General features: G+C 60.6%; 8 protein-coding genes across 8 annotated transcripts; 3 read left to right on the forward strand and 5 right to left on the reverse strand.

The window, feature by feature from the left end:
• Positions 1 to 149: 149 nt before the first annotated feature.
• SPRG_01094 (hypothetical protein) lies at positions 150 to 2732 on the forward strand (the record flags this gene model as incomplete). Its single annotated transcript, XM_012339293.1, has 2 exons — positions 150 to 834; positions 886 to 2732. The coding sequence occupies 2 exons, from the start codon at positions 150 to 152 to the stop codon at positions 2655 to 2657; spliced, it is 2457 nt and encodes an 818-aa protein (XP_012194683.1). The 3' UTR covers positions 2658 to 2732.
• A 203-nt stretch (positions 2733 to 2935) lies between these two features.
• On the reverse strand, positions 2936 to 7437 carry SPRG_01095 (hypothetical protein). Its single transcript, XM_012339294.1, has 5 exons — positions 6022 to 7437; positions 5729 to 5973; positions 4485 to 5679; positions 4046 to 4438; positions 2936 to 3992 (listed from the first exon to the last, which is right to left on the reverse strand). Exons 1-5 carry the CDS (start codon positions 7403 to 7405, stop codon positions 3130 to 3132), a joined length of 4080 nt encoding a protein of 1359 aa, XP_012194684.1. The 5' UTR covers positions 7406 to 7437; the 3' UTR covers positions 2936 to 3129.
• A 409-nt stretch (positions 7438 to 7846) lies between these two features.
• On the reverse strand, positions 7847 to 9119 carry SPRG_01096 (hypothetical protein; the record flags this gene model as incomplete). Its single annotated transcript, XM_012339295.1, has 9 exons — positions 7847 to 8105; positions 8158 to 8198; positions 8247 to 8322; positions 8367 to 8432; positions 8473 to 8599; positions 8645 to 8716; positions 8772 to 8862; positions 8915 to 8981; positions 9028 to 9119. The coding sequence occupies 9 exons, from the start codon at positions 9117 to 9119 to the stop codon at positions 7847 to 7849; spliced, it is 891 nt and encodes a 296-aa protein (XP_012194685.1).
• Positions 9120 to 9741: 622 nt separating this feature from the next.
• SPRG_01097 (hypothetical protein) lies at positions 9742 to 11534 on the forward strand. Its single transcript, XM_012339296.1, has 8 exons — positions 9742 to 9795; positions 9841 to 10076; positions 10122 to 10266; positions 10311 to 10444; positions 10490 to 10751; positions 10804 to 11036; positions 11082 to 11328; positions 11377 to 11534. The coding sequence occupies exons 1-8, from the start codon at positions 9755 to 9757 to the stop codon at positions 11507 to 11509; spliced, it is 1431 nt and encodes a 476-aa protein (XP_012194686.1). The 5' UTR covers positions 9742 to 9754; the 3' UTR covers positions 11510 to 11534.
• On the reverse strand, positions 11506 to 12844 carry SPRG_01098 (hypothetical protein). Its single transcript, XM_012339297.1, has 4 exons — positions 12524 to 12844; positions 12412 to 12482; positions 12105 to 12361; positions 11506 to 12057 (listed from the first exon to the last, which is right to left on the reverse strand). Exons 1-4 carry the CDS (start codon positions 12832 to 12834, stop codon positions 11536 to 11538), a joined length of 1161 nt encoding a protein of 386 aa, XP_012194687.1. The 5' UTR covers positions 12835 to 12844; the 3' UTR covers positions 11506 to 11535.
• Positions 12845 to 13206: 362 nt separating this feature from the next.
• SPRG_01099 (hypothetical protein) lies at positions 13207 to 14457 on the reverse strand. Its single transcript, XM_012339298.1, has one exon. It carries the CDS (start codon positions 14366 to 14368, stop codon positions 13244 to 13246), a length of 1125 nt encoding a protein of 374 aa, XP_012194688.1. The 5' UTR covers positions 14369 to 14457; the 3' UTR covers positions 13207 to 13243.
• A 364-nt stretch (positions 14458 to 14821) lies between these two features.
• SPRG_01100 (hypothetical protein) lies at positions 14822 to 16478 on the forward strand (the record flags this gene model as incomplete). The annotated part of the gene is made up of 2 exons (XM_012339299.1): positions 14822 to 15842; positions 15892 to 16478. The coding sequence occupies exons 1-2, from the start codon at positions 14852 to 14854 to the stop codon at positions 16476 to 16478; spliced, it is 1578 nt and encodes a 525-aa protein (XP_012194689.1). The 5' UTR covers positions 14822 to 14851.
• Positions 16479 to 16510: 32 nt separating this feature from the next.
• Positions 16511 to 18428, reverse strand: SPRG_01101 (hypothetical protein). The gene is made up of 7 exons (XM_012339300.1): positions 18161 to 18428; positions 17981 to 18114; positions 17860 to 17936; positions 17304 to 17807; positions 17076 to 17255; positions 16939 to 17019; positions 16511 to 16896 (listed from the first exon to the last, which is right to left on the reverse strand). Exons 1-7 carry the CDS (start codon positions 18413 to 18415, stop codon positions 16598 to 16600), a joined length of 1530 nt encoding a protein of 509 aa, XP_012194690.1. The 5' UTR covers positions 18416 to 18428; the 3' UTR covers positions 16511 to 16597.
• Between the last annotated feature and the right edge of the window lie 57 nt (positions 18429 to 18485).

Raw genomic sequence — 18485 nt, forward strand, 5'->3', positions numbered from 1 at the left:
CGGATTGGTGCAGGGCGCGCTGGCTCGACGAATAGGATGCAAAGGTGTCCACACCGGGTGGTCCACTATCAACGTGGCAGCGTGAGGGTAAAGGCGAAGAGCCAGCACCCGCACCATATTGGAGTTCTGCAGAGCACCCCACTCCGACAATGACCTCCAAGTACGGCGGCGAGACGCCAACGCACCCGTACACACGCCCGGCGTTCCCGACACCGGCGCTGCGGCGGACGCCCAGCAGCGACTTTGCGTCGCAGCTCCTTCGGGCGTCCGCGGTGGTCGAGAACCGCCACACATTTCTGCGGACGCGGTCCCGCGCCTCGATGAACAACACGAGCTTCATGTCCAACTCCAGCTCCAAGACACGCAGTTTCGCGTCCAATAGCTCGTTCAGCAAGAATGCGAGCTTCGTGTCGACCACGTCCGAGGTCGTCATGATGCAGCCTGGGGACGCTGGCGACAGCGACGAAGAGGAAGATCCAGAAAAAGCGCATGTGGCGATCGAAGCAGGGTTGCAGCAGATTGCAGTCGAACGTGACGACGACCCGATCGAGCATTTTCAGGCGCTGAAGCGCGTCGTGGCCTCGGTCGCCGACGCCAACGGGCGCATCAACCGCGCCACCTTTGTGAGTACGTTCGAGGTCGAGCTGCCGCCAGCCGTGCAGTCGATCCGCGGCTGCTCCGTGCTCTTCAACGCTGCCATGGAGCTCCCCGTTGAGGACGACACGAAGCTGCGCCTTCTCTTCGACACGATGGACGTGGGTGGCACCGGGCGCATCGACCGCAGCAACATTGCCGATTTGCTTCAATCCAAGTTCCAGGCCGAGAAGCTCCAATGTACAGTCGACTATACTCGCGTTGGGTTTCGACTAAGAATGGATTGCGTAGGTGTCGGGTCCGATTTCGATGCGATGGCCGACATGCTCTTTGCCAAAGCCGGCGCGCGCAGCGCGAGCCACATGAGCTTTGTCCAGTTCCACCTCGTCTTCCGCGGCTACCTGCACGAAGCCACGACGACGGTCGAGACGTCGCGGTCGCGTGGCGTCAAACCTGCAGCCGAGCCGTCCCGCCACGGCTTCCTATCGCGGGCCAAGACGTTTTACCGCAACCACACGCTGCGCATTTGGTGGCTCACAGCCTACGTGGTCTTCATCGCGGCCGAGGCGATCCAGAAGATGGCGCAATACCCCGTCGACTCGGCCACCGGCTGGGCGCTGCGGATCGCGCGCGGTGCTGCGCAGGTCGCGATGCCGAACTTCCTCCTCGCCCTCCTGCCCATGTGCCGCTCGATCCTCGAGGTGCTCAAGCAGAGCAAGCTCCTCTGGCGCTACGTCCCGTTCGACGACCTCCTCGCGTTTCACCGCATCGCGGGCACGGTCGCGCTGCTTGCTGGCCTCGTGCACACGGGCGCGCACGTCTACAACGAAGTCGCGGTCTATCTGCTCGCGACGCCCGACGAGATCGCCGACTCGTTCCTTGTCGCACACGTCTCGACGCTGCGGACACCCGAGGGCGCGCCGATCATGATGCCTTTCTCGCACATGCTGTGCACGCTTCCCGTCGTGACCGGCGTCTTCATGCTCCTCATTGCGCTCATTGTACTGCCGCTGTCGCTGCTCCCGCGCTTTCGGCAAGGCCGCTTCAACCTCTTTTGGTTCAGCCACATGCTCCTCGGTCCCTTCTTGCTGCTCGGAAGCATCCACGGCGCCACGTCATGGCTCTCGAAGGCGCAGTCGTACCTCTGGATCCTCCCGCCGCTCAGCGTCTACCTCATCGAACGCCGCTTCCGCTTTGCCAAGAGCTGGACGACGCCGCTCCAGATTCTTCGCGTCGAGTTCCTCGACGGCGTCGTCGCGCTCTTCCTCGAGAAGCCCGCGCGCTTCGAGTACGACCCGGGCATGTACACGTTCCTGAACGTCCCGAAGCTCTCGCAGCACGAGTGGCACCCGTTTACCATCTCGTCCGCGCCCAACGACGACCACGTGAGTCTCCACATCCGCAACGCCGGCGACTGGACGAGCGCGCTCCACGCCCTCTTGAGCCACTGCGACACCGAGGGCCTTCCCTTCCCGACCGTGTATCTCGACGGCCCCGTGGGTGCGCCGACGCAGGCGTACCACCGGTACGCGACCGTCGTCATGATCGGGGGTGGCATCGGCGTCACGCCGTTCGCGTCGATTCTCAAAGACACGGTGCACAAGTGGAACGCGTCTCGGTGCCCCAACTGCGCCTTTTGCCGCGCGCCGCCCAACATGAAGCTGCGCAAGATGTACTTTCACTGGGTCACGCGGCAGCAGGAGGCGCTGACGTGGTTCAGCCACACGATGAACGAGATCCACGCGCTGGACCGCGACGGCGTCATCGAGACGCACCACCACTTGACGTCCGTCGCGGCCAACGAGACCCTCAAGCTCTTCCAGGCGTTCGTGCACGACACGACCGGCAACGACGTTGTCTCGGGGCTCAAGCAGCTCACGCACTTTGGCCGCCCCGATTGGGACCATTGGTTCCGCTCCATGGCGCGGACGCATCGTGGCGAGCGCATCGGCGTCTTCTTCTGCGGGCCACACGCGCTGGACGCGATTTTGACGGCCATGTGCCGCAAGTACTCGACCAAAGACGGCACGTCGTTCGAGTACCACTCGGAAAAGTTCGCCTAAGCATTCCCGTGCTTATTTATCGCGTTAGTCGCAGGCTGTATCAATGTATCAATGTATCGGATTCTCCCATGGACCTACCCCGTGGCGTGTTGTGGTGGGATTTATGACTATTGTGCACAGCTCTTACCTCTCTACGCGCACGCACCAAGCCACATGTCGTCGAGATTGCTGATGGGCGGTGCGACTTGGCGTAACCGGTAACGCGGTTACTAGTACGCCACTTGGTGTGCAGCTCGTAAGTACAACCGGTTCCCGCAAAGCTGACAATCCAGCAACACGCCCGCTACATCGTGTGATGCTCGTTATCTCCGCCTACGTCTCCGAGGACCGGCCTGTCTTGCCTCGTGGAGGTTCGCCGCATCGATTGGGGCTCTCGTTGGGGGTAGGGGTCGTCGTATGTAGCCGAGGACAGAACGTGGATGTTTTGATGGTGCTCTCTCGAGTTATTGTCAATGCACTTGTCTGCCATGATTTAGAAGCAACCGAGGGGCACGGGGGTGTCGGAGCAGAACCGATCTTGGACGGCCATGCGCGCGCGTGCCGACGTGACGGGGGCGTGGAGCGTCCAGTGGCCGTCGTCCGTCGCATGCTCGGCACGCGCCGCCGCGATCGCCGCCTTGATGGCAAAGAACGCGGTGGCTCCGAGGAAGAGCGGCGGCTCTCCGATCGCTTTCGACGAGTGCACGGCCAGTTTGTTCTTCAAGTGCGGTTCGAGCCACACGTTCATCTGCAGCGGCACGTCGTTGAAGGACGGGATCTTGTACGTGCCAGGTCCGCGCGTGAAGAGGCCGCCACGCGGCAGCCACGGCCGGCTCTCGTCGCCCCACACGTGCTCTTCCATGCAAAAGAGCCCAAAGCCTTGCATGAAGGCGCCTTCGATCTGGCCAATGTCGATCGCAGGGTTGATGGACGCGCCGACGTCCATGTAAATGTCGACTTGGGCCATGTGCACGTCGCCTGTGAGCACGTCGAGCTCGACCTCAGTGCACGCGACGCCGGTCGTGTAGTAGTTGAACGCCGTACTCGTCTGCGCGTCCACGGCCTTGGTCCAATCGTACCCGCAGTTTTCGTTTGGCACAATGTAAAAGCCGTGGGCCGAGAGGTCGATCCGGTCAAAGTACGCTACTTTCACCACGTCGGCAAACGTAGCGTGGGGTCCGAGCTTGGCCACGACGGGCGCCAGACGGGCTTTGATCTGCTCGCACGCGTCCAGTGTCGCCATGCCGTACAGGTCGGTGCTCATGGACGCGGCCGACGGCTGCGAGTTGGCCACCTTGTCCGTCGACGTCTCGTGGATCGTGACGGCGTCCATTGGAATCTCAAACGACTTGGCCACTACGCAGCTTCGTTCAGCTGCTGCCTCGAGCGAAGATATGAGGAGGAGGTACCGATCTGCATGACCTTGGTGTGGAGGCCTTGGCCCATCTCGGTGCCGCCGTGGGAGACGAGGACGCTGCCGTCTGCGTACACGTGCACGAGCGACCCGCCTTGGTTCATAAACTTGTTGGTAAAGCTAATGCCAAACTTGGTCGGGAGGATCGCAATGCCTCGCTTCTTCCACACGTGCGCACGGTTGAAGGCGGCCACGGCCGCAGCACGGTCGACGTATTGACTCTCGCGAAGCCCGCGCGTCCAGAGCGCCGGCAGCGTGTAGTCGACGAGGCGCTGTCCATAGTGCGTCACGTGCCCCTCCTGGTACAAGTTGCGCGTCCGGAGCTCCACCGGGTCCATGCGCAGCACGGTCGCCACGTGGTCCATCATCGTCTCGGCCATCATCATGCCTAGTCAGCATACATTCAAATCATCCGATAGGATAGGTGTAAAGACCTTGGGGCGCGCCAAAGCCGCGAAACGCAGTGTTGGTGGGCAGGTTGGTCTTGCAGCAGAGGCCCTTGGCCGTCACATTGGGAATGTAATAGGCATTCTCACAGTGGAAGAGCGCGCGATCCATGACCGCCTCGCTCAGGTCGAGCGAGTAGCCCGCATTGTTGTAGAGCTCGACGTCGTACGCCTGCAGCTGCCCGTCCCTCGTCGCGCCGACCGTGTACTTGGCGTAGTACGGGTGTCGGCCGCCGGTCGTGGCCATGTCGGCCTGCCGCTCCAAGAGCAGGCGCACCGGTCGCTTGAGCGCCTTGGCCGCGACGGCCGCCGCGCATGCGACAAAGACGCTGCGGGTTTCCTTGCCGCCAAAGCCGCCGCCCATGCGCTTGACGCTCGAGACGATCTTGTGCGCGGGCACACCGAGGCACGCCGCGACGCACATTTGCGTCTTGGTCGTCGCTTGGGTCGAGCTCACGACGTGCATGGCGCCGTCTTCCATCGGGATGACGTAGCACGCTTGCGTCTCAAAGTAAAAGTGTTCTTGGCCGCCCATGTACATGTCGCCGGTCACGACCACGTCGCTTTGGGCAAAACCCGCTTGCGTGTCGCCCCGCACGAGCGTGTGGCCTTTGGTGTGAAAGGCACTCGCTGCAATCGCCTCGGCAATCGATACAATGGACGGACGCGCCGCGTACTCGACGCGGACCTTGTCGGCGGCCGCGTGCGCGGCTTCGTGCGACGTCGCGAGCACAATGCCGATGGGCTGCCCCATCGAGACGACGCGCGTCGAGGCAAAGCACTCTTCGTCGTGGACCACGGGCCCCAGCGCGTTCTGCGTCAGCGTCTCAAAGACGGACGCGTCCAAGAACGAGACGACGCCATGCATCGCCAGCGCTGCCGACGGATCGATGCGCTGGATGTCGCCGTGCGCGATGGTCGAGAGCACGAGCGCGCCGTGGAGCACGTTGTGCACGTCGTCCATGTCGTCGACGTACTTGGCCTCGCCCGACACTTGGAGGTACGCCGAGCGGTGCATGAGCGGGTTGCCCACGGGCGCGCGGTCTTGCGTCGACAAGAGCGTCATTTTCGACGAGAGAAGACCGCCTTTCTCAATGCCAAAGCGCTGCGTGCCGCGCGAGAGAGGCCGGGGCTCGTTCATGTACGAGGCCGCGCCCGAGTACTCGCGTGCGTCCAGCGCCAGCTACCGCAGATATTGCTCGTGTGGAGGTTGGTAGGTCAGTGTGACATACCCACGGCGACGGCGGCGACGATGTGTCGGTCGCGAGCGCCTTGGCCACTTGGAGAAACGCTTTGTAGAGGAACGAGACGCTCAGCGTTGTGCGGTACGCGGCGAGGCCACCAGGCACGGTCACCGGCAGCTGCAGCTCACGCCCAAGCACTTTGCATGCGGCCTCGACGCTCTCTTTAGTGAAGAGCGACCCGCGAAGAAGCGCCTCAGTCTCGAGGGCGCGCTTGGGCGTCGGCCCCATGCCCCCTAGTCGTCGTCGTGTCAAGTGCTGTTAACAAACGAGTCATCCCGTACCGTAAAAGAGGCTGCAGTCCTCAATGCGCCAGCCCATCGCGGTGGAGCCTAGCTGAAAGCGAAGCCCGGCGGTGACGATACTGATGTCGTCTTCGCGGCGCTTGGCTTGCTTGAACGGGAAGACGTACTCATGCTCGCGCGTAAACGGCACAAGAATGCTGAGCATGACCTCGTCGCCTCGCAGGCCAACCTTGCGGTAGGCGACGACGAGGTCTGCGACCGGAATCAAGCGACGTCCAGTCGCTGATGCAACTTCAAGGACGGCCCCGAGGCTCGAGAGGAGCGGGTTCATGTCGCCGATCGGGCTCGCAGTCGCCAGGTTGCCGCCCAAGCACGCAACGTTGCGGATCTGGAGCGACGCAAACCACTTGAGCATCGAGCGCATGGCGACGAGCGTGCGCTGCTGCGTTGGGAGCACGGTCGTGGTCTTGCAAAAGTCGACGATGCGGGTGAGCGACGCAGCCGCGCCGAGGCGCACGCCTGCAAACGGCGCCGTGATTGGCTCGAGCACGTGGAGTTCGGGTACGTGGCTGACCGAGAGCATCACAGGGTAGTCCATGCGCTTGAACTTGACTTCAATCCCGAGCTCCGTGTTGCCGACCGAGATCTTGGCGTGTGGGTACTGTTCTTTCCACTGCAGCAGCTCTGCCAGCGACGACGGACGCAGCCAGCGCACTTGGCTCCCGACAATCGTCGTGCTCTGCGCTGCCAGCGTCGCGGTGTACGTCGCGAGTTCCTGCGGAAAGTCGAGCTTCGGCATGGCGTTCTTGTGCTTCTTGTGCTCGATTTGAATCTTCTTGGCACTGCACGAGACGACAGAGAGAATGTCTTCGATGTCGCCCGTCATGCAATGCGTGTCGCAGGCCGCGGAGCCGCATTGCACATGCGCCGCCGCGTCGCTACCAAACGACTTGGCCGCGTCGAGGAGCGGGCGGTACCCCGTGCAGCGACAGAGGTTGCCGTCCATCTTGTGCTCGATCGTCTCCATCGTCACATGGTCGTCTTGGACGATCGCTGTTAGGGCCATGACGATGCCGGGCGTGCAGAAGCCGCATTGCGAGCCATGGTTCTCGGCGATCGCCGTTTGCACCGGGTGCAACTGCTGCGTCGACGGTTCGCGCAGCCCCTCGACCGTCGTGACCGCGCAGCCTTCGACAGCACACAGCGGCGTCAAGCACGCGTTCACAGCTGCGTGCGTCACCGCCTTGGTCTTTGGGTCCATGCGCGAGACAATGACGCTGCATGCGCCGCAGCCGCCTTCGCCGCAGCCGAGCTTCGTTCCCGTGAGCCTCTTCTTGTTGCGGAGGTAGTTGAGCAGCGTCTCTTCCGGCGCGACGTTGGCGACCTCGTCGCGCTGCCCGTTGACGTAGAGGAGGAAGCCCATGGTGATCCTACGCGGCGGTGATCCGGGTCGACTGCAAAATCGAAAATCAGATATCTTTCGATGGAAATATGCACATCTTGTTCCGGCCCCACGACCGGATACCCGGGGCCTCCAATTCGATGCGCGCTTTCAAGGCCTGGCCCTAGTGTCGGCAATGCTAACGTTGGCCATCGTTCAGCCTGCTCACGTTGGCATAGACTTGCTATACGGGGTAAAGAATGCAACGGCGGTGCATCTGATTGCGATGGGCCAGCAACCGTGCGGCGGTCAGGGTCCCCGTACGGGCCCCAGGCTGTCTCTGGTCCCACACCATACAAAAAGCAAGATCTCTACGTTATGCGAGCATCCAAGGTTTGGGCCGGAATGCCCCGGGGCGCCACGGTAGTAAAAACGGCCGCCCAGAACCTCATGTAGGCAACTTCAACCTACGACATTGACATTCTAGTTGCTCGTCTTCTTCTTCGTCTTCTTCTTCTCGAGCGTAAAGAGGGCGTCGCAAAGCACATAGTAGGGCTGCGAGATGTCGCCGCGACAGAGGTACGGGACGCGGCTGAAGCTCTTGACCTTGAAGCCGTTGGGCGAGAAGACGCGCTCGGCCATGATGCGCGCAGCGTCTTCAAAGGACGCGCGCTCCTTACAGAGGCCGCCATCCATGGGTAAGGGCTCGCTCGGCGGCAACTTTTGCGTCCCGACCTCGACGCTAGAGTTTACGCATAAGCACCCCAAATCGCGGTTCAGGATCATGTCGGTACAAGGCCGAGAAGGGCAGCACGACTGCAATCAACAGCACGCCCTACGATCCACCGACGTGAAGCACATCGACCTCCAAACGTCCGAGTACATCAGGGTGGAGAAGATCGTGGATCTGACGCAGAAGCGTAAGCGGTGTGTCGGCGCGGTCCAGCACGTTGAGCAAGCTAACGAGGTCAGTCATGTCGATCCAGGCGACCGCAAGCCAAACCTGATGATGTGGTAGGGCCCGTTGGTCGCAATGTCGGGGTGCGAGAGGTCCGTCGTGTGCGTGCAGCTAGGCATGCGTGAGCAAGAGACATCCCACGGAAACGCACTTAAAGCCCTTGGCGTTGAGCACCTTGACCATGGGCAGCGAGACCTCGGTGGTGCGAATCTCGTCGACGAACGGCGCCAAGCGCTCGGTGACGTTGCCGTCGCCCGCGCCAATGTCAAGCAGCTTTCCTGCAAGCCAGTGTCGATGGCGCAGCTCGCGCAGGAAGGACGTACCACCACACTTGTTGTCTGGGAACGCAAACATGCTTTGGGCGTGGGAGCGCGAGAAGACAAACATCTGGCCACCTACCCATGTGCGACGATTCAGATCTGCGTATATAAGTCAATGGGATGTAAGTACGGCCAAGCATGCCATTGGTGTCGGTCACCGAGTAGAACATGTTGAGGAAGCGCGACGCGACCGTGCGGAACATGCTCGTGTCGTGGCAGCTCTACACCACAGCTACGTGAGGCCATCGTGGCGCAACCATGTCCAAGGCGGACGTTGAGGAACTCTTGCGTCTCGTCGTCGCAGTCGAGGGGCAGAAACTTGGACTTCAAGTACTCGCCGCTACAGGAACTGCATGAGCCGACGCGAGGCCTCGCATGGCACGTACACACGGTCGAGGTTGACCGAGTAGATGAGCTTGGGTAGGCCCAGCGACGGGTCCTTTGCCCGGCGGGAGGCTTCGCGGATGTAGCTCTTCATGGGAACGCGGGCTTCAAGGTATTTGGCTGCTGCGCTCTTCTCCGGAGACGGCTCCACCATATAAAAAGTGCTGGCAGTCATTGTCCGCATATTATCCGGACAGGTCGACGGCGACGCGTTGGGATTGGTCGAACGTTTCATTTGGTATTTGTAGGTCGAAGGTAGCCTGCAAATTCGCTTGCGTGCTGTATATTCGCCGTTAAGTTTAGACAGAATGATGATCTATACTGCAGAGTGTGGGAGCGACATCTCCGCCGTGTTTACTGCCACGTGGACTATGGACTAATCGTGCAGCTAACAGCGCTCTAGATGACAACGTGTGACTTGTCCTTGTGTCCACAGACTCGTGGGTCCATAAACGCCCGTGATGGACGTGACATACATTTGTTTGGCTACGTATTGCATCGAGAGAATGGTAGCACGAACGAGCTCTCGTACCAGCACCCCACACCAGAGTTGATTGATTCGTGGCGCTAACGGTCGCACAATCCACTTCCGAAGCAATAGTCGAATCGTGGTGAGGTATGGCTGAGGTATGGCTGTCATCCCTGCAATTTTGCTGTTAAGTCAAGCCACCACCTACCAACACTCTTGCCTCTTCCCATCGCCCAGGATTGCAATACTTGAATTTGGTCATGACGGACAAGGGGGACACGCGGAAGAACCTCGACAAGCGGTGAGCATGGAGCTCTAGAGGGAAGGTTGACGATGCTGCATGTAGCACGGCCCGGACGCGCCATGCTGTTGTCTTCCAGGAAGCGATCCGCGAGCTCCGCGAGTCCTATGCGCAGGACGAGCGCATCGCCGACGCGAAGCGGGCCAAGACGGCGCAGTACATTGACGTCTACGCGCGCGTCCGCCCGATGCTCCCCCATGAGGTTGAGCGTGGAGAGTACACGACCATCTCTTGCATCGACGACCAGACCATGGTCGTCCACGACTGCTTGATGCACAACGGTACCATAGGACGACGCTAACACATGAAATGACCTCTCCCCATAGACATGGTGCACAAGTACATCGACTCGCACGCCCACGCGTTCACCAAGGTCTTTGACGAGCACACACCGACGCCTGTCGTGTACTCGTCTGTGGCAAAGCCCTTGGTCGAGCATGCGCTTTCCGGAGGCGAGGCCGTCTGCATGATGTAGGAGCATCTGTCTGCTGAATGGCGATGACGCAGCGACGTAGGTACGGGCAAACCGGCTCGGGAAAGACCCATACGATGCTCGGCTTCCTCACGCACCTGGCCAAAGACATCTTCAACGAGCCGAACCAAGCGATTACCTTCAAGGCCGTCGAGCTTGTCGGGTCCAAGTGCGTTGGTACGCTTGACTCTGGAAAATGCGTCCGACTAACGCGCGCTCTAGATCTTCTGCACGACCGCAACAAGGTGCTGATTTGCGAAGGCGACAGCGGAGAGATCGAACTCGTGCACTCGCAAAGCCAGTTGGCTCGATCTGCGGCCGAGCTCCTCGACCTCTTCCACGGTGCCACGAGCAACCGAACAACCGAAGCCACGCAAGTCAACGCCGTGTCGTCGCGGTCGCACTTGATTTGCTTCCTCCAAGTCGTCTCGAGCGACGGTGTTGCGTCCAACGGCCAGCTTGTGTTGCTCGACTTGGCCGGAAGGTACAAAATGATGATGACCTTTCTCCTCAGATACACTTCCACGTGGATGCAGTGAGCGCAAGGAAGATCAGTATTTTACAGACAAGGCCCGACACCAAGAAACGATCGAGACCAACATGGCGCACTTGGCGCTAAAGCAGTGCTTGTCGGCCATGTCCCAGGATCCGCCAGGCCACATCCCGTACCGCAACAGCGCTCTCACGCGCATCTTGAAGAACCACTTGTGGTCGACGACCAAGAAATGCAAGGCTGCTGTCGTGGTGACCGCGTCACCGATCCCAACAGGTACTACGTCCATCGAAGCCATCCAACGCACTGCAATGCGTGTAGACACGGAACACACACTGACGTCCCTCATTCATGCTCGGCAAATGGTCGAGTCGGCGCCGCATGTCAAGCGATCGACGAAAGAGATTATCGAGGGCGAAGTGTCCGCAGCGCCACTCTTCAAGACGTGGGACGCTGCGCAGGTCCAAGCTTGGCTTCCGTCCATCAAGCAGGGCGCGCTCGCCTCGTATGCATCCAACATCAAGCCAGTGATGACCGGCGCGGCCCTGCTCCGCTACCCTCCGGCGCGGTATTGCCTCTCGTCTGGTTGAGCACTTCACAGGAGACCACTCGTTAGGTTCATCATGATCTGCAACGGCAACGCCGAGCACGGCAAATGGCTCAGTGACGCTATGAAAGCGCATCTCGCGAACGAGAAGAAGATTGATGCGGAGCGCCGCGCGCGCAATCGCCTTACCAAAGCAAAGTGATGCAAAATGAAAGTTACAGTGGCGCGCTAAAATTCGTTGCGCTTCGGCGGCTCCTTGGGCTCGGTAAAGCGGGACCAGATGTTATGGAAGGCCGAAGGCGCCGAGTCGCGGCGTTCGCGCGCGGGCTGCATCGACTTGTACGGCTCGGCACACTCTTGGAAGAAGGTTTCATAGGCACACCGCCGCGCCTGAAGGAGCTCCTTTGTGCGCACATCGTAGTCGTTGGCCTTGGCCACGACCGCCTCGTATGCTTTTTGGGCCGCGACGAACTCGGCCTGGAAAGAATCAATGTCCTTGCGCAGATGCAGCATCTCGGCTTCGGTGAGCTGGATGTTGGTGGCGCCCGCAGCTTGGATAACTGTGCCCTGCACTGTGTAGTTGAGCGCAGATAACCAATTGTCACCATAGACAGCAAAGAGATGGCTGCCAGCGCTCAAGTGCGGCGTCTGCAGGAGCTCGAGCGTCGTCAAGCTCGAGAAGACCTCGGGCAGCGCCTTCTCTTGCTCGGTGAGGAACTTCCAGGACTCGTTCATGTCCATAAATTCCATCTACGCGACGCGTTAGATGTGCGAGAACATATATATATATGACGCACTGATGTCATGAAAATGTCGGCCGACGTGTACTTGGAGCGTGGCCCGCACTCTTGCACGTGGCGCACGCCGCCGTCCGAGTCGAAGAGAATGAGCTTGAACTTGCTCTTTGGCGCCGCGCGGCAGCTAATGACGATGCCCGTGGGCGGCACGTCGCCGATCGTGAGGCGGAAGAAGTGTGCTTCTTGCTTCTCGACGCGGCCTGATGCTTCGAGGCCCATGGCGAGGTCCTTGACGATCCCAATGCCTTTGGCGGCATCTACCACAGCAGGTCCGCCTCCATTCGTTCAGGATGACGAGCAATCGTACCATGGGCAGCGGCGAGAACACTCGCACTGATTTGCGTCGGGAGTGGAATGCCCATCTTGGAGCAGAGAGCGCTAAAGACGCGTGAAATGACGTCATGGGCATGGACTTGTACCCGAGCATGCGCCCAAGGCTGTTCATCTCGTTGACGTCGATGGGCTGCAGGCCCTGGAAGGCGGCAAGCGCAGCATCTGGATTTCCGTCCTTGCTCGACACGTCGTACACGCGGCGCTGCTTGGCGTCGGAGAGCACTGCGTAGGCGGTCGCGAGCTTCTTAAAGTGCTCTTCGGCGCCGGGCGTGCCGTGGTTGCGGTCTGGGTGGTACTTGAGCGCGAGCTTGCGGTAGCTCGACCGGATCTCGGCCTCTGACGCCGAGCGCTCGACCTCGAGTAGCTCGTAGAGGTCTTCCGAGATGGGCGCGGCCATGCGTCTTGGGTGCCAAAGGCAATGTGCGCAACAAAGCGCTGGCGGCCCGCGCCGCACTCGGATTGGCCAACGCCAACTTCGAAGTTTGGTTCGAAGATACGAGGCAAGTGTGTCCAACACGCTGCGAGTCCGCGGTCAGCGACCGCCATCTCTCGGTCCTCCCCACCGTAGTTAGCAGGTCGCGTGCATTCGCAGAAGCCGCTCTCTTGCTCAGGTACCTAAGTGCACCATTCTGTCGATAGCGTATTGACGTCGACAATCGGAGCTCTATTGTCTTTTTTGACGCCTGTCAAGATACTTCTGACGTCGTATACTCAGCATCTACAGTACTCTGGTCCGTCGATCCTTCGCCAGCCAGAACGTGCCACGTCACACCCTTCACACCACCGGCATCGATTAAGTTAGGAGTCTACACCTCGTCGTCGTCGTCGTCGTCGCGCAATGTGTCTCGGTGGTGGGGGCTCCCGACCGATGTCGCGTCGCTGCTGCGGCACGAGTGATCGCTGACCATGGCCACCTTTTCGTACTCTTCGTCGCTCGACGCGGTGGCCGTGCCGTGGCAAGGGACGGGCGCATCGCCAGGGCTGGGCATATGGTAGAGGTACATGGAGATCGCGCAGACGCCAAAGCCGCAAGCAAACTCGAGCGTGAGCTCAAAAGCAAAGAAGAGGATCGAGACGAGCATCGTGAGGAGCATCGCGACCACGTGCGTGTAGACGCACACAATGTTGTCGAGGTACTTGAAGATAAAGCCCATCATGAGGCCGGCGAGCGCCTGGATGAAGACGACTGCCCACGTCCAGCTGTTGTAGCCGTCAAAGAAGCCGTTGGTTGCGATCGTCGTCTGCGCGGAGGCGAGGAGCCCGATCGAGTTGAAGAGGAGGCCAAAGATGTACATGTAGCCGTTCTGGACAAAGAAGGGCGTCGCCGGGTTCTTCTTGAGCGCGTACTCGGAGAGAATGCCCGCAAAGGACGAGATGGTGCAGCCGAGCGCGACGAGTGCAATGCCCAGCATAAACTTGGTGCGCTCGTCGAGCTCGACGGCCGCCATCGAGGTCGTGCCATTCACGACGCGCTGGACGCCGCGGTGCACGGTGTGCTTGCTCTGGCTCGTAATGACGCCGAGCACGAGGAGCATGAGTGCGATGACTTGCAGCTTCCCGAGCTTGTGGCCCAAGACGAAGCGGAAGAGCGCGGCCGTCGTGAGGATCTTGAGGTTCCAGAGGATCGAGAGCGTCGCAGGGTCAATGAAGCGCAGGATCACGAACGCGAGGTTGTTGTCGATCGTATACAAAAGCGCCGGCGCTGCAAAGTGCATGGCTTCCTTCCAGCCGAGCCAGAGCCGCGACGTCGGCGGCGACGCGACAAGCACAGCGATGCACGAGGCGAGCTTGAGCGCTTCGACGAGGAACGTGACGGTGAGCGCCACGTAGAGCATCTTGCCGTCGACCTTGGAGGCGTTGATGCAGAGGTTACTGGCGGCCATGAGGACGGCGGCGACACCCATGCCGCTGAGCTTCTTCCATAGCTTCATCGCAAGTTGCCAAGTGCGCGCTCGGACTGGCGTTTGTCACGGGAGAGACCCACGATCCAGACCGTTCGGTACCCGTCTTTCTCCCGCCTCAATTGAGATCGAATGTACTTGGCGTTTGTATGTAAAACGCAACACAAAATAGATTGTGGGTGTAGGGGGTACCCAAAACGACCAGCCGGTGGGGGGGCGTCCCGACCTCGCGTGCACGCAGCCGTTGACGGTTGAGCATGAACGCCCAGCTTGGTTCGAGCAGTCGGCTGTGCAATATCAACTTGATACACTTCAAGTGCAAACTCGTGCAAGGTAGGAGCCGCCACTTCTGGGGTGGAAGAACACAACTCAGATGGGCAAGGCAGTTCAAGTGTAGTCGTTGGAGGGATTCGTTGCTCTCGTGGGTCGGGATTGGTCAAAATAAAGCTCGTCGCGACCTGCGATTGGCTACATTTCGTTGCAGGATTGCCGAGGGCAAGATCCGAAGCGACGATGGCTGACGTGTACGGCACCTACGGCATCTACGCGCTCTACGCGGGCGTCGCGCTCTTCCTCTACGTGCTGAGTTATCTTATTGTGACCAAGCTCGAGGTGCGCCCGACGCCCGCGAGCGAAGGGCTCGTCTTCAGCCAGCCCGACAAGCTCTCGCGCATCATGAGCATCCTCTCGCTCTTCTTCGCGCTCCTCTGCATCTTCACGCCGCCGGTTGACGTTTACGTGACGACAACGCGCCACCTGAACCAGGCCAAGGCCATGGGCATCGTCTACGACGTGCTCCTTGTGATGCTCCTCAACTTCTCCCTCCTCTTCTCGCCGTTTGCCTTCTTCTACGCCAAGCAGAGCGAGATCCAGCACATTACGCGCGCGACGGCCTCACGCCGCGTTGTGGCGGCGTTGAAGCGCACCGCGTGCTTCCTCTGCTTCATGCTCATCCTCGTCACGATCGTGCTTATCGTCGTCTTGTGCGGGAAGCCTCGCGCCGACCTCGACTGGCTCAAGCCACTGCTGCATTTGGACGACGACGCCACGCTCGTCTTCCGCGTCTTCCTCGGTCTTGTGCTGTGCATTGGCTCGGTGCTCTGGATTTGGCTCGCGGGCCGCGCGATCGCCTCGATTCCGGTTGACGGCCTCCTGCGACCGCGCCGCCACGACCGCGCCGCACTGAGCTACCTCATGGAGGAGATCGAGCTCGAGACGCACGCTGTGGAGCGGTCGCGCCAAACCGTTATGCGCAAGTACACGTCGTCGGACAGCACCATGTCGGCGTCGGACCGCGACCGCCTCGAAGAGCTCAAGAAGCGCGATCAAGTGCTCTTGGACCGCCGACGTGTGTTTGCCAAGCAGCGTACGCAGTGGGTCTGCTGCACGTCCATGGTGTGGCGCGTCCCGATCGGCGCCCTTTTGATGGTCATCTCGCTTCTCATCGTGTTTTCGCTGCTGCTGACGACGATCGACAAGCTCATGCACGGCCAGTACGACGCGGGTGCGACGCTTCTCCGCCAAAGGTTATCAAGGTTTCAACTTCCAACTAGGCTTTGTACTCGAGACGCCGCAACTTCCGAACCCGATCGACCTGGTGCTCGTACTGAGTTCCAAGGTGTTTCCGCTCGACTATGCTCTCTTTGCGTGCTTCTTCTTTTACATTTTCGTGTCGGCGTTCTTGTGGCTGAGTCGGCACGGGTTTAAGTTTCTCTGCTTCCGCATGGACCGCCTCCAGCGCCGCAACACGGCGCCGTCGACGCTCATCTTAGCCACGCTCGCCATGATCTACCTCTCGCTCATGGGGCTCTTCTCGCTCCTCACGCTCGCGCCGCAGTACGCCACCTTTGGCCACCAAACGTTTACGAACGCGACGACGGGCGAGACGCACCCGTGCACGCTGCACGCGAGCTCGCTGCTGCCCGAGGCCTGCGCCACGACGCAGCTGGCGCGCATCTTTGACGGCTTTGCTGGCGGCGTGCCCATGGTCGGAGCTGCGTTTGTCTTCGCCCAAGGCGCCTTTGCGCTCCTCTTCTTTCCGTTTGTGATCCAGGCATACCTCCTCACGACCGAGCCAGAGGATGCGAGCGACGACCCGAAGCGCGAGAGCCTCCTGAACCGCAACGAAGTGTACGTGTAATCTCTACTGCGGTAGTAATCCAGTGCGTGCATCTTCAATGGGCGCATCGCATGTGTCGATGCACGTCGTGTTCACTGTTACACGAGACGGAGGTGGACGTCGTTGTCGCCCACCCGGCGTCATTTCTTCTTGGCCATCGCGACCGTCGGGCTGCTCGGCTCGGACGTGGCTGCGGGAAGAAGTCCGCCGGTCTCGTCGTCGTCCGCAGCAGCGGCGTCCAAAAGCAGCTTCTCGGTCTTTCGATCGCTCGCCTCGGTCTGGCGCGCGACCTTGGCGACGAGCAGGCCAAAGACAAAGCCCAAGAGCACGGCGACGACGACGACGACGAGGAACGTGTCGACGCTCACGTGGGTAGAAGACTCGTCTGTGATCGAGACGCCGGCATCCGTTGCGGGCACGGGCTCGGGTGTCTCGAGCGCTACGCCACATTCTTGATACAGCGACCTATCAATCTATGCACCTGGGGGGGTCGACCGCGTGCAGTCGGCCGTCTCGGCGAACGCCGTCCACTCGAGGAAAAGACTCAGTGGACAGAGCGCATCTAGGCCAACGGGCAATCAATCCAATACTATGGAAGCAACGCAGGGAAAGGAATACCTGCGTTGCAGCCAGGAAGCGTGAGCGGCTTGCCTTGGTAGACAATGCGCACGAAGCGCGCGGCCGTTGCTACTTGGGTGTAGACCTCGAACGCGACAAATGCCGCGTACGGGGGCCAATCGCGAAGCCAGTCGGCGCCTCCGATGGCTGCCAGAATCGGCATGACCGTGTCGTCATGGCCTAGTCATCAGAGTGGCGTTCTTCTACCCGAAACGCTACTCCACGTACCCGAGTAGAGAACAAACTTGGGCGACGACGCTTGCATCTTGGCACGGATGCTGCGAAGGAGCTTGCTCATGCTCAGCTTGGCGTACTCGTCGTCTTCTGTGTAGATCTTCATGCGCTTGTCCCGCTCGAAGCGAATGATGTCCTTGTAGAGCGACGGCGTGAGGGCTAACGGCATGTCATTGCGCGTGAGGCTGCAACGCGCCGTGAGCATGCAGTCAAAGAGCCCCTTGGGATCGTAGTTGGGAAACGTCGCATGCATCGTCGCGACCAGCTCGTCGTGCATGTGGAGCCAGAGGCGGTACCCGTCGCTTGCCTCGAACGCGTCCTTGAGATCGCCAAGACGGGGACACGCAAAGGGATTGGGAATGAACGACGACTGACTCACGTCGCCAACATGCCACGGAATCAATGCTGCAGTGGTCGCTGGCATTGGAAACATGGCGTCGACGACGAGCTGCCCCGACATGACGGTCCGCTGCATATCGGTACTGCTCAGGTAGACGCCTACGCATATGGACTGCAATAGAAGCATTGCTCGAGAGAGATACGAACATACTCGTGGGATCGGCGAGGTCGACCGGCGTGTCCTTGGGAAAGAGGCGGCTTGAGGCGATGTACGCGTCGTAGAAGTGCCTACATGCGTCCATGGGTTCGCGTTGCAATGCTTCGAGACGTACTGGCCATTGGTCGTCTCTTGCCGGTAGCCTTCGTCGAGGAGCTGGCCGACTTGGCACGTGCCCTGGAGCACGGTCTCGCCGGGCGTGTACTGTACGTCAAAGCTCCGATGCGTCGACGCGCCGAGCGCCGGCTCCTACATAACCGCATGAGCCTTCGCCGCCTTCGCACCGAGTACGCACAATGTGGTTGCGCGCATTGCAGTTCCACGTGGCGTTGTAGCCGCTCCAGCACGTCGACCGCTGGACGAGCGTCCGTGCGCCGTGGCGGATTGCGATCTGGACTTGGTTCAGCGCGTACTGGTCGGCGCTCGGCAGCGGCGCGATGGCGTTCTTCTCAACGTGCTTGGCGCAGTAGGCGGGGAAGTCGGCCCACTCGTCCGCGTCCAAGGCGGCGGCGGCGCCGACCAGCCAGACGACCAGCGCTTCTCGGCGCATGGGCGGCAGAAAAGATTGCAACCCCATGTTTATGCCCACCCGGTGTGATACTTTACAGCATTTTATTTCT

Source organism: Saprolegnia parasitica, assembly GCF_000151545.1.
Source record: "Saprolegnia parasitica CBS 223.65 unplaced genomic scaffold supercont2.2, whole genome shotgun sequence".
Classification (NCBI taxonomy): Eukaryota; Oomycota; class Saprolegniomycetes; order Saprolegniales; family Saprolegniaceae; genus Saprolegnia; species Saprolegnia parasitica.

Coding starts and splice junctions, on each gene's coding strand:
- SPRG_01098 (XM_012339297.1), bottom strand. CDS start 12,834: ATGGCCGCGCCCATCTCGGAAGACCTCTACGAGCTACTCGAGGTCGAG. Junction 12,362..12,411: donor TGTTCTCGCCGCTGCCCATG/GTACGATTGCTC, acceptor CTGCTGTGGTAG/ATGCCGCCAAAGGCATTGGG. Junction 12,058..12,104: donor CCGACATTTTCATGACATCA/GTGCGTCATATA, acceptor CGCGTCGCGTAG/ATGGAATTTATGGACATGAA.
- SPRG_01101 (XM_012339300.1), bottom strand. CDS start 18,415: ATGCGCCGAGAAGCGCTGGTCGTCTGGCTGGTCGGCGCCGCCGCCGCC. Junction 17,808..17,859: donor CGACCTCGCCGATCCCACGA/GTATGTTCGTAT, acceptor CCATATGCGTAG/GCGTCTACCTGAGCAGTACC. Junction 17,256..17,303: donor CAAGTTTGTTCTCTACTCGG/GTACGTGGAGTA, acceptor TCTGATGACTAG/GCCATGACGACACGGTCATG.
- SPRG_01099 (XM_012339298.1), bottom strand. CDS start 14,368: ATGAAGCTATGGAAGAAGCTCAGCGGCATGGGTGTCGCCGCCGTCCTC.
- SPRG_01097 (XM_012339296.1), top strand. CDS start 9,755: ATGACGGACAAGGGGGACACGCGGAAGAACCTCGACAAGCG. Junction 10,077..10,121: donor CGACTGCTTGATGCACAACG/GTACCATAGGAC, acceptor CTCTCCCCATAG/ACATGGTGCACAAGTACATC. Junction 10,752..10,803: donor TTGCTCGACTTGGCCGGAAG/GTACAAAATGAT, acceptor ACGTGGATGCAG/TGAGCGCAAGGAAGATCAGT.
- SPRG_01095 (XM_012339294.1), bottom strand. CDS start 7,405: ATGGGCTTCCTCCTCTACGTCAACGGGCAGCGCGACGAGGTCGCCAAC. Junction 5,680..5,728: donor CGTCGCCGCCGTCGCCGTGG/GTATGTCACACT, acceptor TATCTGCGGTAG/CTGGCGCTGGACGCACGCGA. Junction 4,439..4,484: donor CGGCTTTGGCGCGCCCCAAG/GTCTTTACACCT, acceptor TATGCTGACTAG/GCATGATGATGGCCGAGACG.